The sequence below is a fragment of the Aedes albopictus genome, chromosome 2 (genome assembly GCF_035046485.1).
Source record: "Aedes albopictus strain Foshan chromosome 2, AalbF5, whole genome shotgun sequence".
Taxonomy (NCBI): domain Eukaryota; kingdom Metazoa; phylum Arthropoda; class Insecta; order Diptera; family Culicidae; genus Aedes; species Aedes albopictus.
The window spans coordinates 375,679,146-375,702,782 of record NC_085137.1 but is presented as its reverse complement, the minus strand read 5'-3'; the positions used below and the strand labels follow the sequence as shown (position 1 = coordinate 375,702,782).

Below are 23,637 nucleotides of genomic sequence, written 5' to 3'. Positions count from 1 at the left end.
TTTTAGGCATTGTACACGTAACGCTATAGGGGGAGGGGCGTTACGAGCCATACAAAATATTTTTGATTTTCATACAAAAAGCGTTACATGGGGGAGGGGGGGGGAGTCTGAAATCGGTGATTTTAGCGTTACGTAATTTGTGTACCATGCCTTATCTGAAAGCCAATGGTCAAAGCGCCAATGATCAAAAATGGTTCTGGCCACTTCCGGAACCGCTTACGGTAGGGATCCAAAAATGACACTTTCAGAACTTTACGTAACCCAAACGTAACCCCATCATTTGGCGGCTCAAAACTCATGATTTTTTATCTGAATGTCAATAGGCATAGTGCCGATGACCAATAATTGATCTGGTCACTTCCGAATATTCCAGAAACCAAGGATGTTTTTGATCACCTGGCAATCGATAGACTCATTTGTCTATAACTCAATTTAGAAGCCTCATATTAAAATGTGATATTCGATAAACTTGTAGATTAGTGTTTGTTACGACAACGCTGTACAACACGACCGGTCCTACGGGCGGTCTGCGGTCGAGTCGTAGTGTCTCCCCAGTCTCCACTAATGTTTCATCTTCGAACGGGAATGGGAAAGAGATTCAAAACATAAACAAGAAAAAGGCAGATAAACACAAATTATTGAAATTAGTTGAGAGATAGATTACAAGTTTGTGGCAAATAGAGGATCGTAGAATCGGGAAGAAAAGTTAGCGTTAAAGACAGTGGATATTCCGGATCCGTAAGTGATTAAATATGAATACGTGTAAGAGCGAATAATTAATGTGGTTCTAGTGGTTTAAGGTTGAATTGTTGGAGTGCGGCCTGGCAGAAAAGCGAGGAAATTGTGATGTTCGTAGGAGGGAATCAAAACCAAGTATTGTAAGTTGTTTAGTTAATTTATATAGATTTACAAAATATTAACAGAAATAAAATTTACAGTTTGAGCTGCTACAGAAACAACCGGTTGCTACAAAAAATTGGTTTTACACCCGAACAATCTCAAAAATACTTGAACTCGGATTAACCTTTGAAGCGCCATGGCCGATCCAAACACGGAAGATCTGAATGTCATTAAAACTCCGTGTGCAGTTTGCGGCGGTGCATCCATCGAAAATGCGCAGATGATTAAATGTAGCGGATGTCAACTGTGGTTTCACGTCCGATGCGTCGGGATGTCATCCGGCGGAGAGCTGGAGAAAAACTGGTTCTGTATTAATGACCAATGCCAACGAGTCAAGAGGAATGAAGTGGTGAATCGTGCTACGAAGGACAACGATGAATCGAACCGTTCCAGCGTCAAATCCGGCGCAGTGCTAAGTTTGGAGCAAAAGTTGAAAGCTATGGAGGAAAGCAAAATGCAAATGGAGCAAGAGCTGGAAGCGGAAATGATTCTAAAGCGGAAAGAAAGCGAGATTAAGCGGTCAATCAAAAATAAGCGAATAATGTTAGAGAGAAAGTTAAACGAAGAAGAAGAACATCAATGCATCCTGTTACAAGAAGAGATATTGCGGCAGCGAAGGGAACAGTTGAACCGAATGAAAGTAAGCCAGCGGCTGTTCGTAGACGAAAAGGAAAATTTGGATAAAGAATTACGGAAGCTGAAGAATTTCGGTATGACTTCGAGGATCGTCATCGAGAGCGATGATGGGTCGGATACCGAGGCGGAATGTGATGAGAACGATTGCAAGGGCGAAGCCGGAGTTTTTTCGAGTCGCAACAGGTCTAACAAAGTGAAACCAGTGAAACTAGGCCAACACGGGCTGGGGCGCTCCAGATCCGGACCCACTAAACTTCAACTAGCGGCAAGAAGTGGATTGAATAAAAAACTACCCTCTTTCTCAGGACACCCAGAAGAATGGCCGTTGTTTTATGGATCATTTTGTGCGTCTAACGATGCGTGTGGTTATTCGGACGTTGAAAACCTGGTGCGCCTACAAAAGTGTCTAACAGGAGAGGCCCTGGAAATGGTGCGCGGTCAACTACTACTGCCAAAGTCTGTTCCAAGGGTCATTGAAAAGTTACGTCAATTATATGGTCGTCCAGAGCTGTTGCTGAAATGTCATCTGGAGAAAGTCCAGAATTTGATGCCACCTAAACCAGATAGTTTAGCTAGCTTTATTCCATTTGGTTCTGCAGTTGAACAGATGTGTGAGCATTTGGAAGCAGCTGATATGAAGGAACACCTGATCAACCCACTACTTATCCAGGAATTAGTGGATAAGCTACCAGACAACGACAAGCGTGGATGGGTGCGGTTCAAGCGTCGTAGTCGCAAAGTCACACTACGTCAACACTACGTACCTTCACTAATTTTATTTCGGAAATAGTTTCAGAAGCCTGTGAAGCGAACGTTTCGCTGAGCAACAACTCAGGTAGTAGGGATGTAGTACCGGTAATACCGGTACCGAAATACCGGTACTACCGGCCAATTTTGGGTACCGAAAATACCGGTACTGGGCCACCCCCAGTACCGGTACTTTCGGTACTGGAGAACTGATCCATTTTGCTGTAAGTAAACAAGTTATCTCGGTCATATGTGTCACTAACATTTCAAGACAATTGCAAGTTTTAAAATCTTCAACAATATTCTCTATATAACTTAAGTAAATGGGTATTACACATATAATTACTGTCGTGGTAAACATGGGAAATCTCAAGTTTAAGGTTTTGAAGCCAAATACATCATCAGTTACCTTCTTTTTAGGCTGAGAGGACATCATATGGTTCTACTGGAAAAATGTGAACTAAATTTCATATTACAAAAGATTTTTTTTCACATTATACTGTTGAGATGCCATATTAGCAAGCGGAAACAAATTCAGTACTGACAGTATGAACACTAGCATGCTTCTTGGCTCGATGATGGTTCTTAGTATTTGTAGCTTGTGAACGTTGTTTCGGTTATGTTTCGGTTCTGTGCGTACAGTGACCCCACAATTTATGAATCGGCAAAAATGACCACAGTTTAAGGATCACTCCATTTGATCAACATGGTGATTCATAAATAGTGTACAAAAATTAAGGTGATTCATCGGTGTGGGGTCACTGTACGTAGCAGTACAGAAGGCCGAAGGCCAATGTAGAAGGTTGGCATGTTCAGCCAGAACCGATTCCGCTCCCGTTACCATACCGTTATCATTGCTTTTGGGGGTTTAAGGAATATCTACCAGTACCGATATTTTACCGGTACTACCGGTACTGGATGCTACAGTACCGAAATACCGGTACTCGCCAAAAGTGGTCGGTACTGCGACCCCTATCAGGTAGTAGGGTAATTCGCCAATTGTTGAACGGTTAGTACTGGAATTTTTGTTTTCGTTTGTTTTTCCGTGCATAATTCCACTTTAGTTGAAAAATATCCAGTGAACGTCTAGATCTACTTATTCCTTATACTGCCCATTGGATTTATATTCCCTTAAGTTCCATTTTCTAAGAGAAAATAGAACATTTGTATGGGAAGTCTGTAACCCAAATGTTGAACGCTTCCTTGAGCTCGCTCATCCTAATGGCTAGTTTCCACCTGGTACGTACTGTGCAAAAAGATAGGACAAGTAATGGTCAAGTAATGATTCCGCTTCAAAATTACTTGTGCAGTTCGCAGATGGCAAGTAAGGAAAAAAGTATAACACTCGTAACGCCTCCCGTGCGAATCAAAAGGAGCTGTCACTTTTCCTTGCGGAAAAATAGTCCGCGCTATTATTCCGTAAGGAAAAGTGACGTTTCTCCCCATACTGGATCAGTTGTCAAAATTACTTGCGGAAAAAGGTGGAATTTTACTTGAGCGATCTACTTGGCAACAAGAAACTAAGCTTAATGTTGGACGGTTCTCGCTAATTGTTGAACGGTTGAAGCTTTGTTCGTAATTGATGATTTATAACCCGACATAAACCTATCATTCACCTGTTTTTATTTTGGGCACCAAACCCAACATAGACTCAACAGTTATCCGAAGTGGGGCCAACAGTGGTCCAACATTTGATAAAATTTGATCCGACATTGACCCGACATCCAATATTTTTTCACTCTGGCGGATTTTTTCCGGGTTTTTTTCGTGTTTTGCGCCCATTTAGTCATTTGAGTGACAATTCATTCAAATGAGGGAGCGTTCATAAAATACGTCACGCTATAATTGTCCATTTTAACCCCCCCTCCTCCTATGTCACACTTTTTGTATGGGGCCTCTGTTTTTTTTTGTACGGGTCGTCACACTTTGCTGAACTCCTCTCACCTCCCCCCCCCTCAAAGCGTGACGTATTTTATGGACGTTCCCAAGGAATCGCTTTCCATTTGAAGAGAGCTCCAGTGGACTGAAAATCGTTTTAAACAGAACTGAATGCAAAAAAATGGCTGAAAAGATTTGACTAGAAGCGAAAATGACAGAAGAAAAGAACGCCTTCGAAAGCCCCTGAAATACCCCTGGAAACCCATGGGACCCAGTCAACTCCCGAGAATACCCCTGGAACGACCCTGAAATACTTTGAAAACCCGTGGAAGGCTCCTGAAAAAGGTGAAGTGGAAAAAAATATCTGGCAGTCATGCTAACATCGTAGGTTATGCTAGTGTTCAACAATTGGATCTTAGCTGCATAATGATAGTGTGATAAGAAAAATATTTTTTTCAAATGAAATTACAATGAAAATGTGATTTTAAATAATGTTAAACTGTTAAGGACATCCTTCCATTTATTGTAACTATGGTGTGACTTTGATATTTGCGGTCGATTTGCCAGCAAAGCTTATTTCGTAACAGCAATTTCTTAAAATTAATCTTAAGAATTGTGCAGTTTTCGTGTCATCAGCGGTACAAAATTTTCAATCGATATTTTTAACGTAAAATATGTATAGTTTTGTAACTTTATTGGAGCAATATCATGACACATATGTATACGCATCTAGATCATACGTTTACGTTGATGGAAAACTACTTAAGTCAAATTTATAATAACATTTTCAAAAACTGTTTAACATTTGGGTAGTGTTCAACAATTGGCGAATTACCCTAGTTTGAACGGAGCGGATTCTTCATCGCATCGCAAAATAGAGAGTACTATGAGTTACAACAGCGGTGACGAGAGTTCACAATCGGATGAAGGAGAGACAAGCGTCGAATCTTGCAAATGTAGTGATGGGAGAGTGTATTCAACACTATCCACAAAATAGCTCAACAGTAACTAGTGCTCATATGAAAACGGATGAGAAAGTTTTATTCAGAATGATTCCGATAAAATTACACTGTGGACAGAAGTCTGTGAGCACCCTGGCCTTTTTAGACGAAGGATCATCCGTGACTTTGGTGGAGAAGCGGTTAACCGATCGACTGGGCTTACGTGGTGTTCAGGAAAAAATTACAATAGAGTAGACGGCAGGTGTTGAACGAGTTGAAAAGGATTCACAGCGGTTGAACCTGTGGATTTCAGGTGAGGGACTGGAAAACAAACTGTTGCTTAAAGCAGTTCATACAGTAAGCCAGTTGAAACTTCCCGGGCAATCGTTGAATGCGAAGCAGCTTGCCCATCAGTTTGAACATCTGCGTGGTCTTCCAATTTCCTCTTATGGGGGACGACCGGAAATTCTCATAGGGGTCAATAATATACATTCATTTGCTCCGACTGATTCGAGAATTAGAGAATCAACGGAACCGGTAGGAGTTAAATGTAAATTAGGGTGGACGGTCTACGGACCAATCCAAAAAGTAAAAGAAAGGGAAACAACGTATATTGGTTTTCATAAAAAGCAAACCAAAGCTAAACATAGAAGTTATTCAAAAGGGAAGACAGATTCAAAAAGACAGCTGAATGTGCATCAATTAGATGTCCAACAAAATAGTATCAGTGATCATTGGAATCAAAACAAACACAGAGCAAAGAAAACGAATACATTAGTTTCGAAACGTGTTGCAGCGATGTCGGAGAAAGACAGTAAATCCAGGACTTCAGGAATTACTGGATGTTACGGGCTGGGGTATGTTACGACAACGCTGTACAACACGACCGGTCCTACGGGCGGTCTGCGGTCGAGTCGTAGTGTCTCCCCAGTCTCCACTATAGACACTATAGATTCCATAGACTCGCGGAGGCGAAGACAACTGTAGCCAAACGAACTGTCAGTTCGTGTAGCCAAACGAGCATGACGTCACGATTTCAATAGCGACAATGGATTGCGTGACGTCATATTCGCTCGGTACACTCTAAATTCACGGAAAAACACACTAAAATCGTATTGCTCAACCATGTCTCCGCGAGTCTATGGAATCTATAGTGTCTATAGTCTCCACTAATGTTTCATCTTCGAACGGGAATGGGAAAGAGATTCAAAACATAAACAAGAAAAAGGCAGATAAACACAAATTATTGAAATTAGTTGAGAGATAGATTACAAGTTTGTGGCAAATAGAGGATCGTAGAATCGGGAAGAAAAGTTAGCGTTAAAGACAGTGGATATTCCGGATCCGTAAGTGATTAAATATGAATTCGTGTAAGAGCGAATAATTAATGTGGTTCTAGTGGTTTAAGGTTGAATTGTTGGAGTGCGGCCTGGCAGAAAAGCGAGGAAATTGTGATGTTCGTAGGAGGGAATCAAAACCAAGTATTGTAAGTTGTTTAGTTAATTTATATAGATTTACAAAATATTAACAGAAATAAAATTTACAGTTTGAGCTGCTACAGAAACAACCGGCTGCTACAAAAAATTGGTTTTACACCCGAACAGTGTTTTTTCTACAATTTTCACCAAGGATGCCATTCTCCAAGCATTCTAACTAAGATTGCTCAAGCATGTCCAAATGGTATTTCTGCACGAATGCCGGGAGAAATCCCAGCAGCATTCCAAGAACGATTTCAACAGAAATTTTCAAAGGATTCTGAAGAGGATTTCCAGTAAGAATACGAAGAGATATTTACAGAAGGATCTTTAGAGAAATTCAGAAGGAATCCCTGAAAAAATCTCAGGCTAAATTTCTATTAGAATCTGTTGTGAACAAGCATTTGTTTACCTCCATGATCGGCTCGGCTCGTGTCTATCACGACGACGGATAGACGACTACCGCCGCCGCCGCCGACGACGACGACGAACATAGAGCAGAACAACAGAACGCCATCATCTGCAACAGCAGCCAGATGCTGCCCGCGCGCGCTCTCCGCGATACTTTTAATATGTAATTATTTGTAGTATTGTGTAACATGTAAATAGTCCTGTAAATAAATGTGCTTGTTTTTATTACGTAATGTCCGCGTGTGGAAGTGTTTTATTCGGCCACATATTACGTTCCCCCCGGACATGAAAGAATCCATAGTGAAGTTACACCAGGGACAGCTGCAACCCAATAAACATTGTTGTTGTACAAGAGTGGAACAAACCACTCTTAACCCTCGAGCAGTCGCGTCCTCGGCTACTCTCTGCGACACCACGCTTACTCTGTATACCACAAGCGTGCTTTTTTCATGATCCGTGTACTCAGTACACGACGCGCCCGCTCCCGGGTTAAGCATACTTTAGCTTAAGAAACTGTTGTTCAGCTAATTATTTTCCTTGAGAATGCATGCATCCCATATAAAATATATTACATGAATCGCAGTCAGAATTTTAAGAGAAGTAATCTCGGAGGATTACTGCCTATGATCGCATAATTGTCCCATATGAATAGGAAACCCAGCAAAGATGGGACTGATATGCGATCATGGGCAGATTACTGGATAAATTCCAAGAGGAATTCCTGAAGGATTCCTTGGGGAAATCTCTCGAGGTACCGCATGAGGATGTTTTGGAGAAAACTCAGCATTCTTGGGGAATTTCTGAGGAATTTAAGGTTTCCCAAAAAATTCCAGTAAGTCTCCCAGGTGCATCCCACCAGAAATTCTTGAATGAATACCAGTTTCATTCCTACAGCAATTTCCCGCAAGAATTCATGAAGCATTATCAAGTGTGATACACTAACCTTTTTTTTAATATCTACAGGTGGCTTTGTAGGAATCTCATCTGTAATTGCATGGGGAATTACAGCAACGATATCTGGAGGAGTCCTTGTATCACTCCAGGAATTTCTCCTGTGATTGCTCCAGGGATTTCGCCAAAGACTTCACCAGGAAATCTTATTGGGATTTCTCTAATTTGAGATGTAGGCTCTGTTCCACTTAGAGCGTTATTCTCAAGGGGTAGGTCAGCCAGATCTGGGATCAAAGTATCAAAAATATTAATAAGATTAATCCAAATGTTTGAAAAATGATCAAGTAGGAGCAAGCAAAAAGGTCTTTTGAGAGTCTATATCAGAGTATAACTGTGAATCTGTGGAGTGGTGCCTGCAAGATCGTGATGGTCAAGACAAAAGGTGTAATAGCTCCTACAAAACAGTCTCCAGAGATATTGAAGGGGATCATCGAGAGGCTTTTCCGCGTCATGATCCTATAGTGCTTGGCCTCCTTTCGTAGGATTGCTGGGGACAGGGACTAGCGATTAGGGAAGGGTCGCCGTTGAGGAACTTTAGGGAATTTGAAAGTCCCTATTGCATAGGCTTCCGGGATGTTCAGATCTGTTATGCAGAAATGCCAGGACGAAGAAGTCTTCCCAGATGTTTGGAAGTGGCAGAGCCAAAGGCGAGGAAACCACCCGCAGACCCGTCGGCATATATATTTATTGGTTGTTGATATTTTTCGGTGATTGCTACACACTAACGCCTCGATTTATTACGTTTCGGCTTACTCTTCTTCAGCCATCATCAGCCACCCTACAGAATCGTCGGCATATATATCGCGTGATCGACACGGCGACCCTTAAAGAAGAGAATAAAAAATGAGTACATTTTCCACTGGAGATTTCGGATAAATACAGCCAAACAAATGCAATGCGATTTTAATGACTATAAGCTTCTATATTGTAATTTTTATTTGATTGTGTTGTAATAATAGGAAGGCATATATAAAAAGGTGGAAAATCTAAACTATTTCATGTGTCAAATTGCTATAACGAAAACACTTGCGCTGCTGGTGTTGCAGGAAGGCAAAATTCAAAAAATAAACAAACGTGTCATCAAATGTGTTTGTTCTAGCATTGAAACTAGCCGGTCGGTTTTAGTATAGACTCGCAGAAATAAACTGGGTTGGTAGGTTCATCGGGGGAGGAAGGTTCAAACTTAAACTATGAATCAATCATGTGTCGCACAGCGTAATGAATTGGTGTAACCTGTCAACGTAATTAAACTCTCTGCTCTCCTTTCTCTTCCTCATTGCCTCGCTTCAACCATCTATCTATATTTCCTCTCTTCTCTGACTCATCTAAAAACAATATTTTAGGTAAAAACGTGTCACCTTTTATCTAACGCTTATTAAAACATTTTTCCTCTGCACCTTTTCTTGTGTTGTAGAGACTTTCTTTTCCTTACATTTGCACTGAGTTGTGTATAGCTAAATATAACTGTTATACAGCATTGCTTCTTACTTCTTGCGATCATCGGTTTCTAACTGACTCTGTCTTGTTTTACTTGTGACTTTTCTTGCTCTCCCTCTCTATGACTTTCTTTTTTTTTCGTTATTCGATTCATGGATTTTCACATTCGCACTAAGGTAACACTTTCACGTTCCTGCCTTATCACCAGCCATGTTGTAGATGTGTTCATGTGAGTATGTTTGTGTGTGTATTTGTGGGTGAAGTGTTACTTTTTTGGAGGTTACGTTCTGTGTTAGAAAGCCTCCCTGCTACGGAGATGTCGTGTTGTATGAAATTTTTACACATAATATTATCGCGAGTCATGACAAACATAAGAATCGGAACACAAAAACATAATTCTCAGCTTGTGGGATACTAACGATTTTCTTTCAATTGTTTTCATATGGGGAGGGGTAAAAGATAGTTTTTTATTACTGATTTATGTTTTAGGGACTTACCCTGTTTGGCATAATGCCTTTTGACATAACATCAAGAATAGCAATTTGGAAAGAAGGAACGTGAGTGCTGTTATGCTAAATGACATTATGCCAAGGGGGTACTCCCTTTATGATGGGTTTGTCGTTGTAAAATTCTGTCTGTAGTTATCGAATAAGCATTGCAGCATCTACCAGCATCCAACAGGGGGAGGACCCCATGGGATGTAACCGTTATTCAAGTGTTTATGAGCCCTAAGTCTTATACGTATGTGTTTGCTTCTTATCATTTTAGTGGTTGGGTGATCCCGATCGGAGATAGCTTTCCTAGCTTTAAATTAAATGAAAAAAATGCGCGAATGTTTCGATACGATGGATCACCCCACAGCACAAGTTCTACTCACTAGGGTGTTAGTAAAAAAAGTAAACCTAAACCTGAATCTGAAGATCAAATAAAACCTATTCTTCTTTACATAGTTCTGAATTGTTCGAGGGAAACGTTTCACGAGTCATCTCAACGATCGATCGATCATCGTACGACCGTACACGGTGTGTATTGTGGAATTTCGCGCATTCGACGGAAAGTTACAGGCTTTCTTTTTCTTAGCTCTGTTAAAATCACAAGTGGAAGACTTTTGAGTATGCTCTTTTCTTAACATGACTGCCCAATAGAGTGGCCCAAGCTTATGTAGCAAAATGCATCTTCAGTGTGTACACAGTGTAGAAAGAACAACACAAAATATAATGCAAGGTCAGGACCTTCTGTATACGAAACGGTAGCCTAGCTGTTAAACCACCAAGTTGGTCAGCTTTATTTTGAAGCTTTTCCTTCAGAGATTAGAATTGGAATTCCAGCTTTTGGTCAGTCTGGGCCACTCTACTGCGCAATAATGGATGCACCGTGCAGGTGTTTTGTCAACTCCTTTTAACGATTATTGGTTTTAAGCACTTTCTAGCGAAATCTTTATCTTTCAGTCGTTTAGTATTTCGGAAAGAGGCGAATCACCAGTTAAATGTGTGCTAATGTTGTTATCGCACAAGAGATCTAATCGATAGATGATCTCCATTTAACTCATCGCCTTTTCCGTCACCATCCACACTAAAACAGTCTCTGACTTGGTGAATAAATTTATACTTATGCTCTTCTCTCACTACTTTATGTAAAACTATACTGCTATTAGAGCGGTTAAGGTGAATTATTTAATTTTCTTCCCTTTTTAGTCACGTTCTATTTATTCCTACCAGTTCTCGTATTTTAAGCATTACTTGGTTTTTCATTCTTTTGAAGACTAGCACAAATAGGAGCAAATAGTTTCTGGGATGTTTCTTTTGTTTTTTTTTTTAATTAGAAAATGGCAAACATTTTACATTTTTCCTTGTTTGAAAAAAGAATGACAAAATCCAAGTTATACCACACAACGAGGGCGAAACGGAGAGATGTTTGTGGTGTGTGTGTTGTGAGTGTTGGTGTGTGGTGAGATCATAAAACCACATATGTGTAGTAGTATAAATTGTTACGAGATCGTAACCCTAAGGCGATATTGGCTGGATGACTAAAACAAAAGAGTAATTGGAATACAAATTCTAACTAAATTCTAATGGTTTCATGCTTCCATGTTTGCTGAGATTAGGCTTTTATTTGTGTTTGTGCTGCATTCTAGCAACGTGCAATTCTCTTCTTCTCTTCTTGAATGTTCGATGATTTTAGGAACTGTAGCCCGAACTTTGATATTTGTGACGTGTGTTAATTTCACTAACCACTACGATATCTACGGTGTAGCAATGCATGTGAATAATGTTATACGTGTCTCTCTTCCTCTCTACGCGTATGGGAAATATGGTTACTTCATTACGGCAAATCACAAATCATCGTCATATCTATAAAATTCATCATGGCAAAACAAATACTAGATTGGGTCCGGGAGTCGATGTGCTACAGTGTCTAATTGCATGTAGTATGCGCGCTTAACTTGTTAGAAATGTGGCTTCGTGTGTGTATTGTGTTGTTTCACTGATCGAATGTTTGTCGCATTTTTTTTTTGTATTATTTTTGAAAATGTAAGTCTAAATTTATGTAGGGGTAGGCGGGGCATTATGGACACCCGGGGCAGAATGGACACCCTCAATATTTTGAAATATGCGAACTTTTTTGAACTTTTAATGAATGGAGAATATAGTCCATTTGTCTAAAACGTAGTTTCAGGAAAGAAACATTCGAAATTAAAGTTATACTTGATTTTACACGAAAAAGTTGCGTCCTCCGTTTTTTTGTGCATGGAAATTATAATTTTCACACCATCTAAAATAAGGTTTAGTGATTAATTTATTGCAGGCCGATTAAAACCTGATATTTCTAGAACACATGCAAGTAGTTTTGCTGTATGTACATGCTTAACATGTTTATATTTTCTTCTTTATTATATCAAAAATCAAGTTTGGAAATATCTTCTGCTGCCGGGGCAAAATGGACACTCACCTTTTTGAAAGAAGCGGCAAGGGAAAAATATAACCTAAATCACAAACCAACCAAATTCTTCGATTTCAGTATATTTTCGGTTAAAAGTTCACTATAGTAGACATAGGGTGAAACAAATTGGTCAAAAAATGACAGCAGTGGAAAATAGTTGTTCTAGGCACAGCTGTACATGTCGACAAAAACGAAGCTTTATCCAAAACAGCCTGAAATTAAATTAACTGAACAAAAATTAACTACTTCGGCGTATTATTCATCCATAATAGTTGTTTTGTAATAAAATGACTTTATAGGTGTAAATAATGTACGAAATTCGTAAAAGTCTCATGGTGTCCATATTGCCCCATGGGGGTGTCCATTCTGCCCCGTATGCTTGAAGACGATCATGAAAAACTAACATTTTTCATAACATTTTTTGAAGTGGATAAATCATTTTTCTTCGTGAGCATTCTTATGCAATAGATGCTAAATAGACTTTAAAAGGATACATGTATCAAAAAACTAAACTTTTTTGACATCTTGCCAGGTAAAATTGGCAAAAACCTTAGGGTGTCCATATTGCCCCGCCTACCCCTATTCTAATACTTCTAGTGCTAGATTATAACGTAATGTACAATTACAGTATTGATCATTTTCTGGACTGTCGTTTTCATAAGTAGGTATTGTTGGTAATGTAAAGGGCAATTTCGAATTAGGTAGAAACCGAATTCAAAATAAATTGACGGTTTCTTTTCATTTCAGGCATGAATTGCGTAAACTGGTCAACTTCAGCCTCTCCAGGTTAGTAGTACTATATTTCTAAAATACCTATTAGAATTACAACCGCAATATGTTGATATAAACATAGCCGCCATCTTGAATTGTTGGCCTCCATATTGAATTTCTTGGTTCTATTTTCGAACTCTGATTATACCAAATTTACCCATATTTCATGGTTGGCCATTTTTGAACTCTGTATATCTTTCCCATACCATATGCAATTTGAGCCAAAACTTTTTGAAAATAACAGCCATCTTGAGTTGTGAACCACCACTATGGATTTTCTAGTCACCATTTTTGGACTCTGAACATCAAATATTTCCATATTGCATATGGTTTTAGAGCCAATAACTCCATCTATCAGCTGTCATCTTGAATATTCTGGTCCCCATTCTTATTAATACACGTACCAAATGTATCTGGTAGGGATCTACCAGATGTGTAGATCATAACGAAAACCACCATTTTTTTTTGTTTATATAGACTTTACTCTGAAGGGGCATTCGTCTCTAAGAAAACCACTATTTAATTATCCTTTCAGGAGAAATTATGTGTAATTTTTAGTTAGCCCTGCGGCTATAAAAGAGGAAGATCAATAAAGACGACAGTTAGTTTTGTTTTGGTTCCACAATGGATACCTCCCGATTAACTCATTATTTTGGTTTCGTACTAACGTAAAAACGTTCCCATCCGGTTAAATATTATTTTGCTTCTTTAATTCCTTTGATCCTGAACTAGCACAATTAAATCCTTCAAAAGAGCGGATACTTCTCTTCGGGTAGCAAGTCCTATTTAGAGGAGAATTTTGAGTCTAGAAAAGGCCAGTTTGATTTATATCCAAGTGTAGAAGCCATTTCTCACTCTGGTAATTCTCTTCGACGGGTAGCCAGTCCCTTTTAGATGAGAATTCAGAGTCTAGAAAGGCCTTAGTGCTAAAGGTTCCGAATGCGAGAATATTGCCATGAGGCCTAAATGCTATCACACACGATTTGGACGTATCGATTTTAATCATTCTCCCTCTCGAACCTCCTACCGCACCATGAGTAGTATCGGTGTTCGAAAGTAACGCGTTGCGTTTAGTCTGTTGGGTGGCACACACGAATTCGCAACGGTACCGTGAAACGACTGTGGTTTTCATAATCCTGATCATCGTCGATTATTCATCGCGATAGCTGTGGACAAGAGTGCTGACCAACACCACACCAATCGTGCTGCTAACTGGAAGATTGTGCTGAAATCAACATTTGGTGGCTCCAGAGAGGATATACTGCCACCAATATTTGGTGGCTCCAGAGAGGAACTACTGCCACCAACAGATGGATCTCCGGAAGGAATTCAACGAGTAACTTTGAAAGCACCTCTAGAAGAAATCCCGGGAGGTACTCCTGCCAAAAACCCCACGGGAAACTCCTGCAGAAAGCCTGTTAGTAATCTCAGCAATAACTCTCAGATGTTCCGGTAGGAACATCGGAAAAATCTCGAAAGGAATTCTCGATGGAATCTTGGCAGAAACTCCTGCCGAAATTCAAAATTTTGCTTCTCTTCTCTTCAAGAGTTTTAATGATAAGATACATTTGAATTCATGCTACTAAAACTTTTATAAAAGGTCAGAGCTTGAAAACTTTCTAAATTTCCACCAAATAGGGAACCACTATGGCGATAACTGATACACTTACCTTGAGTGTTTATTTTTTTTTTATCTGTATTAACGAGATTTTTGAGTGTTTCCCATGCCTGGCGGCAAGTATAATGGGTAATATTTCCGCGTTTCAAGGCTAAAATCGAGTCATTCATTAGGGAGCGCATATTAGCCGAACTTTTTTTAGTGCTTTTTTATTTTTATTTTATTTAGAAAAGTTTTAGTGAAACTCATTTGCAGAGTCAAACCTGCTGTTCAAACAGCAGAAGTTTAGTAATTTGACTTATAGTCAACCCGGATGTCATTTTAATGGATTTGATCAGTCTATTTGCAAATCATCTGAACGCCAAAACTGCTCAACACTAATTCGAAATAACCCTTTTCTATTGCAACCTTCAAAACCTACAAGCAAAACAATAATGTTTCCAAATCAAACAGAACTATCTCAAATGACACATCGATTTCCTTACTGTTCCAATCTTAGAATAATTAACCTTTCTTCATCCGTCGCAGTGCGCTATCGGGAGAAACCCTGCTCATGTCCCGGAAAAAAATATCACATCAGGTTGCTGAACGAATACGAAAACTGTTCTGAGCTTTCGTAATCACAATCCTTTCACTTTGTTTCCTTGGTCTACTCTTTCTCTCTCTCTCGCGGCCTTCTCCTACACCTTCCCACTCTATTGGTTTTCAATATTCTAACTATATCAGCATCTATAATAACAGAGACTCGCTCCCACCCAGAAAAAACGGGTTTCGCGCCTAATCGTCGTCATTCGCCGCCGTATGCTGCCACTTTTCTCTCTCCTAGCACAGCTGAGTAGAAGTGGTGGCGCTTGCTTGCCTGCGTTACGGCGGCCACCCCTCGCGCAAATATAAGTAACATGCAGTGTATCGCTTATCAACAATCAGATTTCCATCTTTGTGTGTGTTCCTTACATTCCTAGTCAACTTTTGATACAATAGCGGGCTCCAACGCGGTACCCTTCGTTTACCGATATTACCAAAAAAATATACCATTGAAATTTATCGTTAGGCAAAATAAAATTAGGAAACCCATCCGAATGCATTGCATTTCAAACCATGTATAATCTAAGGCAGAGATTCCCTGGAGAAGAGGTGAAACTTTTGAAATAGTTGAAAAATCGTATGTATTTGTGAACATAGATAATTTTTACTGCAATAGCACAATTTCAATCACGTTTAAGTTTTTTTTTTTTGAAAATCATTGAAGATGCTTTCGAAGGTTAGAAATTTCCGTAGAAACAAACACAGTGAGTAAAATTTCAATGGTATTTTTTTCTCTATAATAACTGGTAAGTAAAGTATCGTGCTGTTGTACCATCCATTCTTTTCAGTATTAAAGAAAAAAAAACTCTAGAAGAGAAAGCCTTTTGTTTGTATTGGTGAACTACTGCCTTCGTTCACAGTAGCCCTCCCGTTTACTCAATAGAATTCCTAAATGATAGAACTGTCTCAAAACATTCAGATTGCCGCATTTTTATCTTCACACTAATACTCTCTGAGTATTCTTACATTACATAATATATAATAGTGTAGTAGTGCCATCCTACGTTGCATTTTGGCTGTCGTATCTAGTTTTGATTAGAGTTACTGTTTGCTTGCTGTCCCCTCTCAATAATAAGTTCAACACAACAAGCATTTTCATTGAGGTGATGGCGGTGTCCTGCCACCATCGACGGAGTCGTCAGTAGCGGTAGCAGCCGCAGCCGTTGAATCGGGCGTGCAAGGACTCTTTACTCTTCGAGTAGCCGTCGTGGCAGCTATGGCAGCCGACTGTTGTGGGGATTCCCCACTCAGTGGGGATCCCCGCCGGACGTTCCATTATGTACTGTGGTTGTTGTTGAATGGGGGGATGTGGAACAGAGGGGAGAGAATTTTGTGCGGCAGGTTTGGAATATGGGAAATGTGGGGATGATGGAAGTTCACCTGGTGGTGCAGGTCGGCTGGACCGTGATCCTGGTGCGGAAGATGCGAGGATATTAGGTGATGCGACAGTTGCTGCTGCAGGTGGATTGGCAGATTGTGCTGCTGCTGGAGGGTTAGATGCTGTTGATGACCAACTGGAGAATGCTGTTGCTGGTGAGCTGTTTGTTGTTGTTGTTGTGCTTGCTGTTGCTGTTGTTGATGCTGCTGTTGTTGTTGCGATTGATGCTGAGTGACGACAACAGCTGGAGGAGTGTGCTGTTGCTGAGGATACTGCTGATGACCGGTTGTTGGATGGTGGATGTGACTCGTGCTTAAAGTATGGCCATTTCCTATCGTCGAAGCGGATGAGATCACTGAAGTCAGGATTGCCGAGGGTATGTGCATCGGTGTCTGGGGTTGACTGTGAGGTATAGTGATGTGCTGTGCAATTCCATGGTTAGAACTACTGTCCATGTCGATTTCGCTCTTAATGTTGATCTGCTCCAGTTTGAGACCATGGTTGCCATTGTTAAGCTCATTACACTGCTTGGTGTGCCTTTCGAATTCGAGAATGTTCTCAAACTGCATTTTGCAAGTTTGGCAGTTGTATAGGATCCTGTGGAGAAATCAAAATAGTTTTCTTTAGATTCTTTTTCATCAAAGTTGGAATAAATTGCACATTGTAGTTCTAAATCAGTATGAACCAAACTTTGATAGTTATCATGGTGTATCAATAATGTGTGTAATTTGTCATCATGAAAGAAGAATAGGAAACAATAGTCAACACAGCTTGAGTTCAGTATACTAAATTCGTTTTTTTTCATCTACTGCACAGTAGGCATTTGATAACCACAAATTTCTCAAATGGAGGAGAACGTGCCACTGGAGCCAACCTACTGATACTAGCCAAATATTGTGCAATCATTGATCACACTTTGAAGATCACTGCTTTAGATAAGTGCCAAGATTTGTGACTATTGTTTACATTTCGTACATTGTAAAAACAAATCAAAAAAAAAACTTACATCATAACCTGGCCGTTCTGCTGTTGCTGCTTCATGGACTGCTTCTGGTGGACCAGCAGATGTTTCTTCAGATTCGAGTATTGCGAGTACGACTTGGAGCACAGTGGACAGGTGTGCGGACGAATTCCGAGATGCACCATCTCGTGCTTTTTCAGGTTGGCACGTTGTGAGAATGCTTTATCACAGCTTTTGCATTTGAATGGTTTTTCACCTGGTTGTAAAGAAGCAGACCTAGATTAGCGTCTGATCGGAAACAAAGCTGCTATCAGTTGCAAGAGAAAAAGGTGAAACGGATGAGCATCAAATCGAACTAGGGGATCAATGTTTTTGCGTATCTGATTGTGGTTGCTAAACCATTAAAAGTTCTTTGGATAGTTCCATTAAAATTTCCACTTCTTTGTAGAGAAACCCGATCTGATGCTCATCAACGGTAACAGACACTACGTGAAAAACACAGAATAGAGAAATGTTAATGGAAGTACACAACTATTAACGAAACAGAAAAATGGGTGCTGAATACTGTTAAAATCGCTAAACGGAAACATACAAGAGGAAAGTGACTCTAAACTATTATTTACCAGTGTGCAGCATTTGGTGCTTGACCATGTTAGCCTGCTGGGCAAAAGCCTTGTCACAAGTGGGACATTTGTATGGTTTTATTCCTATATAAAGGTGGGAACCGTTGATAACCGAAAATTGAGATAAAGAAACGCAATTAAAGAAACGGCCTCACTGCTGTGCATCGGGAACTAATCTATTACCGCTGTGCAGCATCTGATGCTTGACCATGTTGGCCTGCTGTGCGAACGCTTTGTCGCACACTGAGCATTTGTAGGGTTTCACTCCTAAGCAGAAGAAGGAATACACATTATGATAATGGGAGATCGTTGATTTGCGGATGGATTTTGTTTAATTACCAGTATGAAGCATCTGATGCTTGACCATGTTCGCCTGCTGGGCAAATGCTTTACCACATGTACTACATTTGTACGGTTTAATACCTGAGAAACGCGGAAAATAAAACCTCTAGTTTAGCAAGCTGTATCGAATTCAAGTCCTTCTGATTATGATGCTTATTCGTTTCTACCTTTCTACTAACTAAATGTGTACACTAGAGTATTGTGAAAAATGTTTCTAATTACCCGTATGAAGCATCTGATGCTTAACCATGTTGGCTTGCTGGGCGAATGCTTTGCCACACGTACTACACTTGTACGGTTTTAGTCCTGTCGGGATGATTTAGAGAGAAAATGCGTTTTTATCTTGTTCCTTTCTACTCAACACTTTGAAGTAGTCTTCTTTACTAAGCCTAGATGTAATGATGCGATTGCTGGTTGTATGAAATTCTGACTGTATGGTTAGCTTACTGCAAAATGTGTGATTATGCAAAGTTTACATTTTACTGAACTAGTTGAACTTCGTTGTTCGTTGTTAAAAGTAATAAAAAATGTAATAAATCTTCTAGAGATACCGAAAGACAGGAATTTTATGCAGGTTTTAGGGGAAAACTACCGGAGTTCTCCAAAGAGTTGCCGTACCCGGACTTTCTCCTTATTTTTTCATATCTATAGATATTTTACTTCAAGTTATTTAGGAAGCTTTTGAGAGGCATTTTTTCGTAGAGAGTTGTCGTGTTGCAATTCTTAGATAATTTATTCAAAGAAATCCTTGTAGTGAATTCTATGCGACATATTTGAAAGGATTTCTTAGGAGAATCATTGAGCGGAATTTCTGATGGGAACTTTTGAAAGAAAATACTATTTTGGGGAAAGTGTTTGAATCGATGCATTGATGTGTCAGTGCATTGTTCTATTGATGAATTGGTGCATCGGTGCATTTGTACTAAGATTGCTGTTTCGATCCGCTAAATCACGCGAATATCGAAGTTTCTAAAAAATCGCATACTTTTTGCAAAGCGGTTTCAAAATAATTGAGTGTTACATATCAAACTAGCACATTCTAAACCAAAGAGCGTTTCCCTGTCTTCTTATGATGGTAAAGCCAAGTGACGCAAGTGAAAATGGTTTATTTATTACTTGGACTATCCTGCAATTCGCAATTTGACATTATTGTTATAATAAATATGGCCTTCTCTACTTTTCATCATATCAAAACATTTACAACACAGATAGAACAAAAATAAACGAAAATATAGAAAATATAAAAAAGGAAAGCAAATATTACCGGTGTGGAGCATCTGATGCTTCATCATGTTCGCCTGCTGGGCAAAAGCTTTTCCACAGGTTGGACATTTGTACGGTTTGACTCCTGCAATTTGGTTGGTTTGCAAATCGTTATTAACACACAGATCGTAACGGGTCATTTTGGGAGGGTGGGCGTTTGGCGCGGGAAGAAGAAATACAACGAAGAAAAACAGAATTACGGAAGTGTACAAAAATGTTTGGGATAAGAAAAATAAGAAATATGGAAAGCACTATGTTAGTATGAAAACGTTAAATCAGATTTTTGGTTCTTTTATTTAACTACTTTTTGGTTTTCAGTATCATTTTGTTCGTTTTTTTTATTTATTGTGTATTTTGCTTTTCTTCGTTTGAAAACACGACGAATTTGGATGCTCATCCGCGCGGGAAACATTCAGCGGTTTTCTGTTTATTATTTGGTTTTAATACAGATGAGAAGAGTGAGATCTTCGAGATGCAATAATCTAGTCAACTTAAGCGTTCTAAGATTTACCGGTATGAAGCATCTGATGCTTGACCATGTTTGCCTGCTGTGCAAATGCCTTGCCACACGTGGAACACTTGTAAGGTTTTACTCCTAAAATAGGATGTGGGGGGGTTTTCGATTTTTTTTTTAATTTGCAAATTATTGGAGGGAAAAATTAGAGAAAACAGACGGTCGAATATTAGTGTATTCTCCATGCGACTTTTTTTCGTTTTTGAGATTTTTTCTAAAGGAAATTTGTTGGCAAGGACAAAGCTTCTATGCCTAAGGTTTAGATTAAAAAGTGATAATCGAGCTGACTTACCAGTATGAAGCATCTGATGTTTAACCATATTGGCTTGTTGGGTAAATGCTTTGTCACAGACGGGACATTTGTATGGTTTTAAGCCTGTAATTATAACATAAGATATATGTAGTTGTTTTTACTGTTACTGAAGTTGTATCAAAAGTTGAACTCCGCTAAAAGGTAAACAAACGTCGAGTAAGACATCAACGCGTAACCTGTCTCGTATGTGATAATTTGCTAAGGATTCTGAGATTCTAGTTAAATTTCAACAACGTTCTCTGTGAGTTGCATTTAAAAACGTCATTTTTTACTTTTATGATCAAGATCTACGGTCTAGGACTAACCTATGTGAAGGGAGGTAATAGGAAACTTATAAGTAGGAAAATGGGATGCGTTGAAGTCGTATGAATGAGCAGAGCAGTACATGAAACGGAAGCCTACTTTCTACCAAGGAATGCGGGATACTCTATCATGTGATGATGTAAACAAAAAATCAGCGACATTTACCGGTATGAAGCATCTGATGTTTAACCATGTTGGCGTGTTGAGTGAAGGCCTTTTGGCACACTGGACACTTATAAGGCTTCAAACCTGCAAAGTTAGCCGGCGGTGAAACGAGAAGAGAAAAATAGAGCAAAATTCAAGATCAGCTTTGTCACCCGTTTATGTGATGTTTATGTAATGTAGGATAGGAGAGGTGAATATTTGATGAATCGGGTCAAGGAATGTGGCAAATTGGATTAGGATGATACTAGGACAACTATTAGGGTATTAAATTAGGGATTTTGGATTATAAAATAGAGTTTTTGTTTTGCGTACCTGTGTGAAGCATCTGATGTTTGATCATGTTGGCATGTTGCGAGAATGCTTTCTGACACACTGGACATTTGTAAGGTTTGAGTCCTGTAAAAACGAACAACGATATACGAAATCATTTTTTTTTTTCAACAAAGCAACTTTAATAAAATATGTTTTTGTCAAAAGAGAACTAAAAAATCACAGGACTGGACGAACGAAATTGCAGAGAGATGAATAAAAGAAGCAAAGTGCGGTTTCTAATTAAAACTCAGGAACTGTAAAACAAAGAGTGGACGTTGAAAAACAAGAGAAATTATGAGTTAATTAGGAGATTGATCTTAGATTTACCGGTATGCAGTAGCTGATGTTTCAACATGTTAGCCTGTTGTGTGAAGCACTTTTCACAGATGGGACATTTGAAAGGCTTCAATCCTGATTAAGGTGATTTGTGGTTAGATGTTAGAATCGGAAAATAGAGAAAACAAACATTTTCTTAGATGGTCTTCTTTGATTCATCTCTGATAATCGATCATTAGAGCCAACTTTCCCGCTATCCACCGCATCAAAACGAAAGTGCCACCGTATATGGACTCCACAGTAACAACAGTCGAGTTACGCCAAACATACAAGCCTACGGTGGCGCTATTTGTTCATTTCATAGCGTCCGTTTTAGTTATTTTAGTGATCCATTCATTTGTGATATTCAATAACCTGAACACTTTTCAATAGGGCACTGAATTGTTTTGATTTTGTATGGGATTTTGACGTTTCTTGGCCTTGTTGTTACAAATTTGTTTTGACATACAATTTTTACTATATGGGGCAAGACGGCCTCCCCCTCGGGGCAAGATGGCCACAGAGCTTAATTTTGACAATTAGTATGTTTTAATCCGCATGCAGATGATAAATACATTAATAAAATAAGAGCAAATGATTCATACAGAGGGTTCTGTTTTTGCGAGCATTTTTTTATGATAAGGATTGAGTCAAAACTTATCATTGCTTCTTTGAAAATTAGCGATACTTTGTTCTATTTTTTGCAAATTCGTTTCACTTCAAACAATTTATCTGCAGATGCGTAAGTGCTATCTTTTTGCATTATATAAACACGCAATCTAACAACGATTTTAGCTACGGTTTTCTTGCCGTAGACTAAAAGAAAGGAAATTAATCGTCTCTCAACAGCAAATAATTCCATTATAGTTCTAAGGTATTATCTCACTCGCAATCAATTTTGCTAGCTTCTGCTGATAATAAAAACTTATTTGTTTAAGTTTTGCATAATCTATGGACTTCGTTAGATGTTTTGAGACTAGGTAAAGGTTAGATTTATGTGACGAGCACCACGGATGGCCAATGGCCATCTTGCCCCAAATAATAACGATACCTATGTATTTTTTTGTATGAAATTATGTATTGAAAATATTTGAATTTTATTTCCATGGTATAACAATAGCCATGTATTAATACTATTAAAAATACAATTTGGTATATAAACGATGATTTTTCATTATTTACACTTAAAACCAAATGGCCGATTATTATAAGAAAACACTGTTTTCAAGCACTCAAACTTCAAACACTAATTTAAATTGAAATGTTCCAACTAATTATAACTTTTTTGCATATCATAAAATAATCAATCATCATCCACGCAGAAAAAAAATATGTTGCGAATTAATGCTTAAAACATGGGGTGTCCATCTTGCTCCATAATCCCTCAGGGCTGATTACAGATCGATGCTGAAGAGTTAGGCTTATGCAATCTAGTGATTAGGGGACCCCAGGGAAAAAAGGACACCCTTTAATTTACGTAACGTAACGTAAAAAAAATATTTGATTGTAAATCAATAGCTATTGATTGTTTTTTTTTTTTCCAATTCGTTTATTTAAGGCTCACTCGCCGTAACCAGCTTTGCAGAGCCAATAGTCATTTTCTATTATAAATAGAGTTACAAACTTTTCCATTTTTTATTTTAAAAGCTACACTTTTTCCCCTCAACGGAACGTCGACAACATCCACATGGGCCGTGGTTGGGGAACACTGGTCAGCACAAACTTTCTTTGCTTCACTCACAGCAGTTTTGTTCGACCGGCGTCGTTTGTTCGTGCTCTCGTCATAGTCGGTAGATGAGTTTGATATGTTCTCGTTGTCGTCTTCGTCATCGTCAGTCCATTCGTCGTTTGGTTTCTG

At 39.1% G+C, this 23,637-nt stretch overlaps 2 protein-coding genes across 13 annotated transcripts in view; one reads left to right on the top strand and one right to left on the bottom strand.

Moving 5' to 3' along the window:
* Positions 1–487: 487 nt before the first annotated feature.
* Positions 488–2,496, top strand: LOC134286791 (uncharacterized). Its single transcript, XM_062848464.1, has 3 exons — positions 488–738; positions 792–2,285; positions 2,327–2,496. Exons 2-3 carry the CDS (start codon positions 1,037–1,039, stop codon positions 2,494–2,496), a joined length of 1,419 nt encoding a protein of 472 aa, XP_062704448.1. The 5' UTR covers positions 488–738; positions 792–1,036.
* Positions 2,497–8,835: 6,339 nt separating this feature from the next.
* The window catches only part of LOC109422631 (zinc finger protein 260), a 40,635-nt gene continuing 25,833 nt past the window's right edge, over positions 8,836–23,637 (bottom strand). Inside the window, exons 5-16 of one of the 12 annotated variants that reach the window (XM_062852989.1) lie at positions 21,792–21,875; positions 21,465–21,548; positions 21,153–21,236; positions 20,664–20,747; positions 20,369–20,452; positions 19,859–19,942; positions 18,817–18,900; positions 18,592–18,675; positions 18,436–18,519; positions 18,253–18,336; positions 17,675–17,885; positions 8,836–17,265 (exon numbers count right to left, since the gene is read on the bottom strand). In XM_062852989.1, the coding sequence (XP_062708973.1) occupies positions 16,566–17,265; positions 17,675–17,885; positions 18,253–18,336; positions 18,436–18,519; positions 18,592–18,675; positions 18,817–18,900; positions 19,859–19,942; positions 20,369–20,452; positions 20,664–20,747; positions 21,153–21,236; positions 21,465–21,548; positions 21,792–21,875 (1,751 nt within the window). In that variant the 3' untranslated portion in view covers positions 8,836–16,565. The remainder of the gene's footprint in view (positions 17,266–17,674; positions 17,886–18,252; positions 18,337–18,435; positions 18,520–18,591; positions 18,676–18,816; positions 18,901–19,858; positions 19,943–20,368; positions 20,453–20,663; positions 20,748–21,152; positions 21,237–21,464; positions 21,549–21,791; positions 21,876–23,637) is intronic. The other 11 variants (XM_062852992.1, XM_062852991.1, XM_062852990.1 and 8 more) reach the window with 11 other exon arrangements.

Coding starts and splice junctions, on each gene's coding strand:
- LOC134286791 (XM_062848464.1), top strand. CDS start 1,037: ATGGCCGATCCAAACACGGAAGATCTGAATGTCATTAAAACTCCGTGT. Junction 2,286..2,326: donor TAGTCGCAAAGTCACACTAC/GTCAACACTACG, acceptor TTTCGGAAATAG/TTTCAGAAGCCTGTGAAGCG.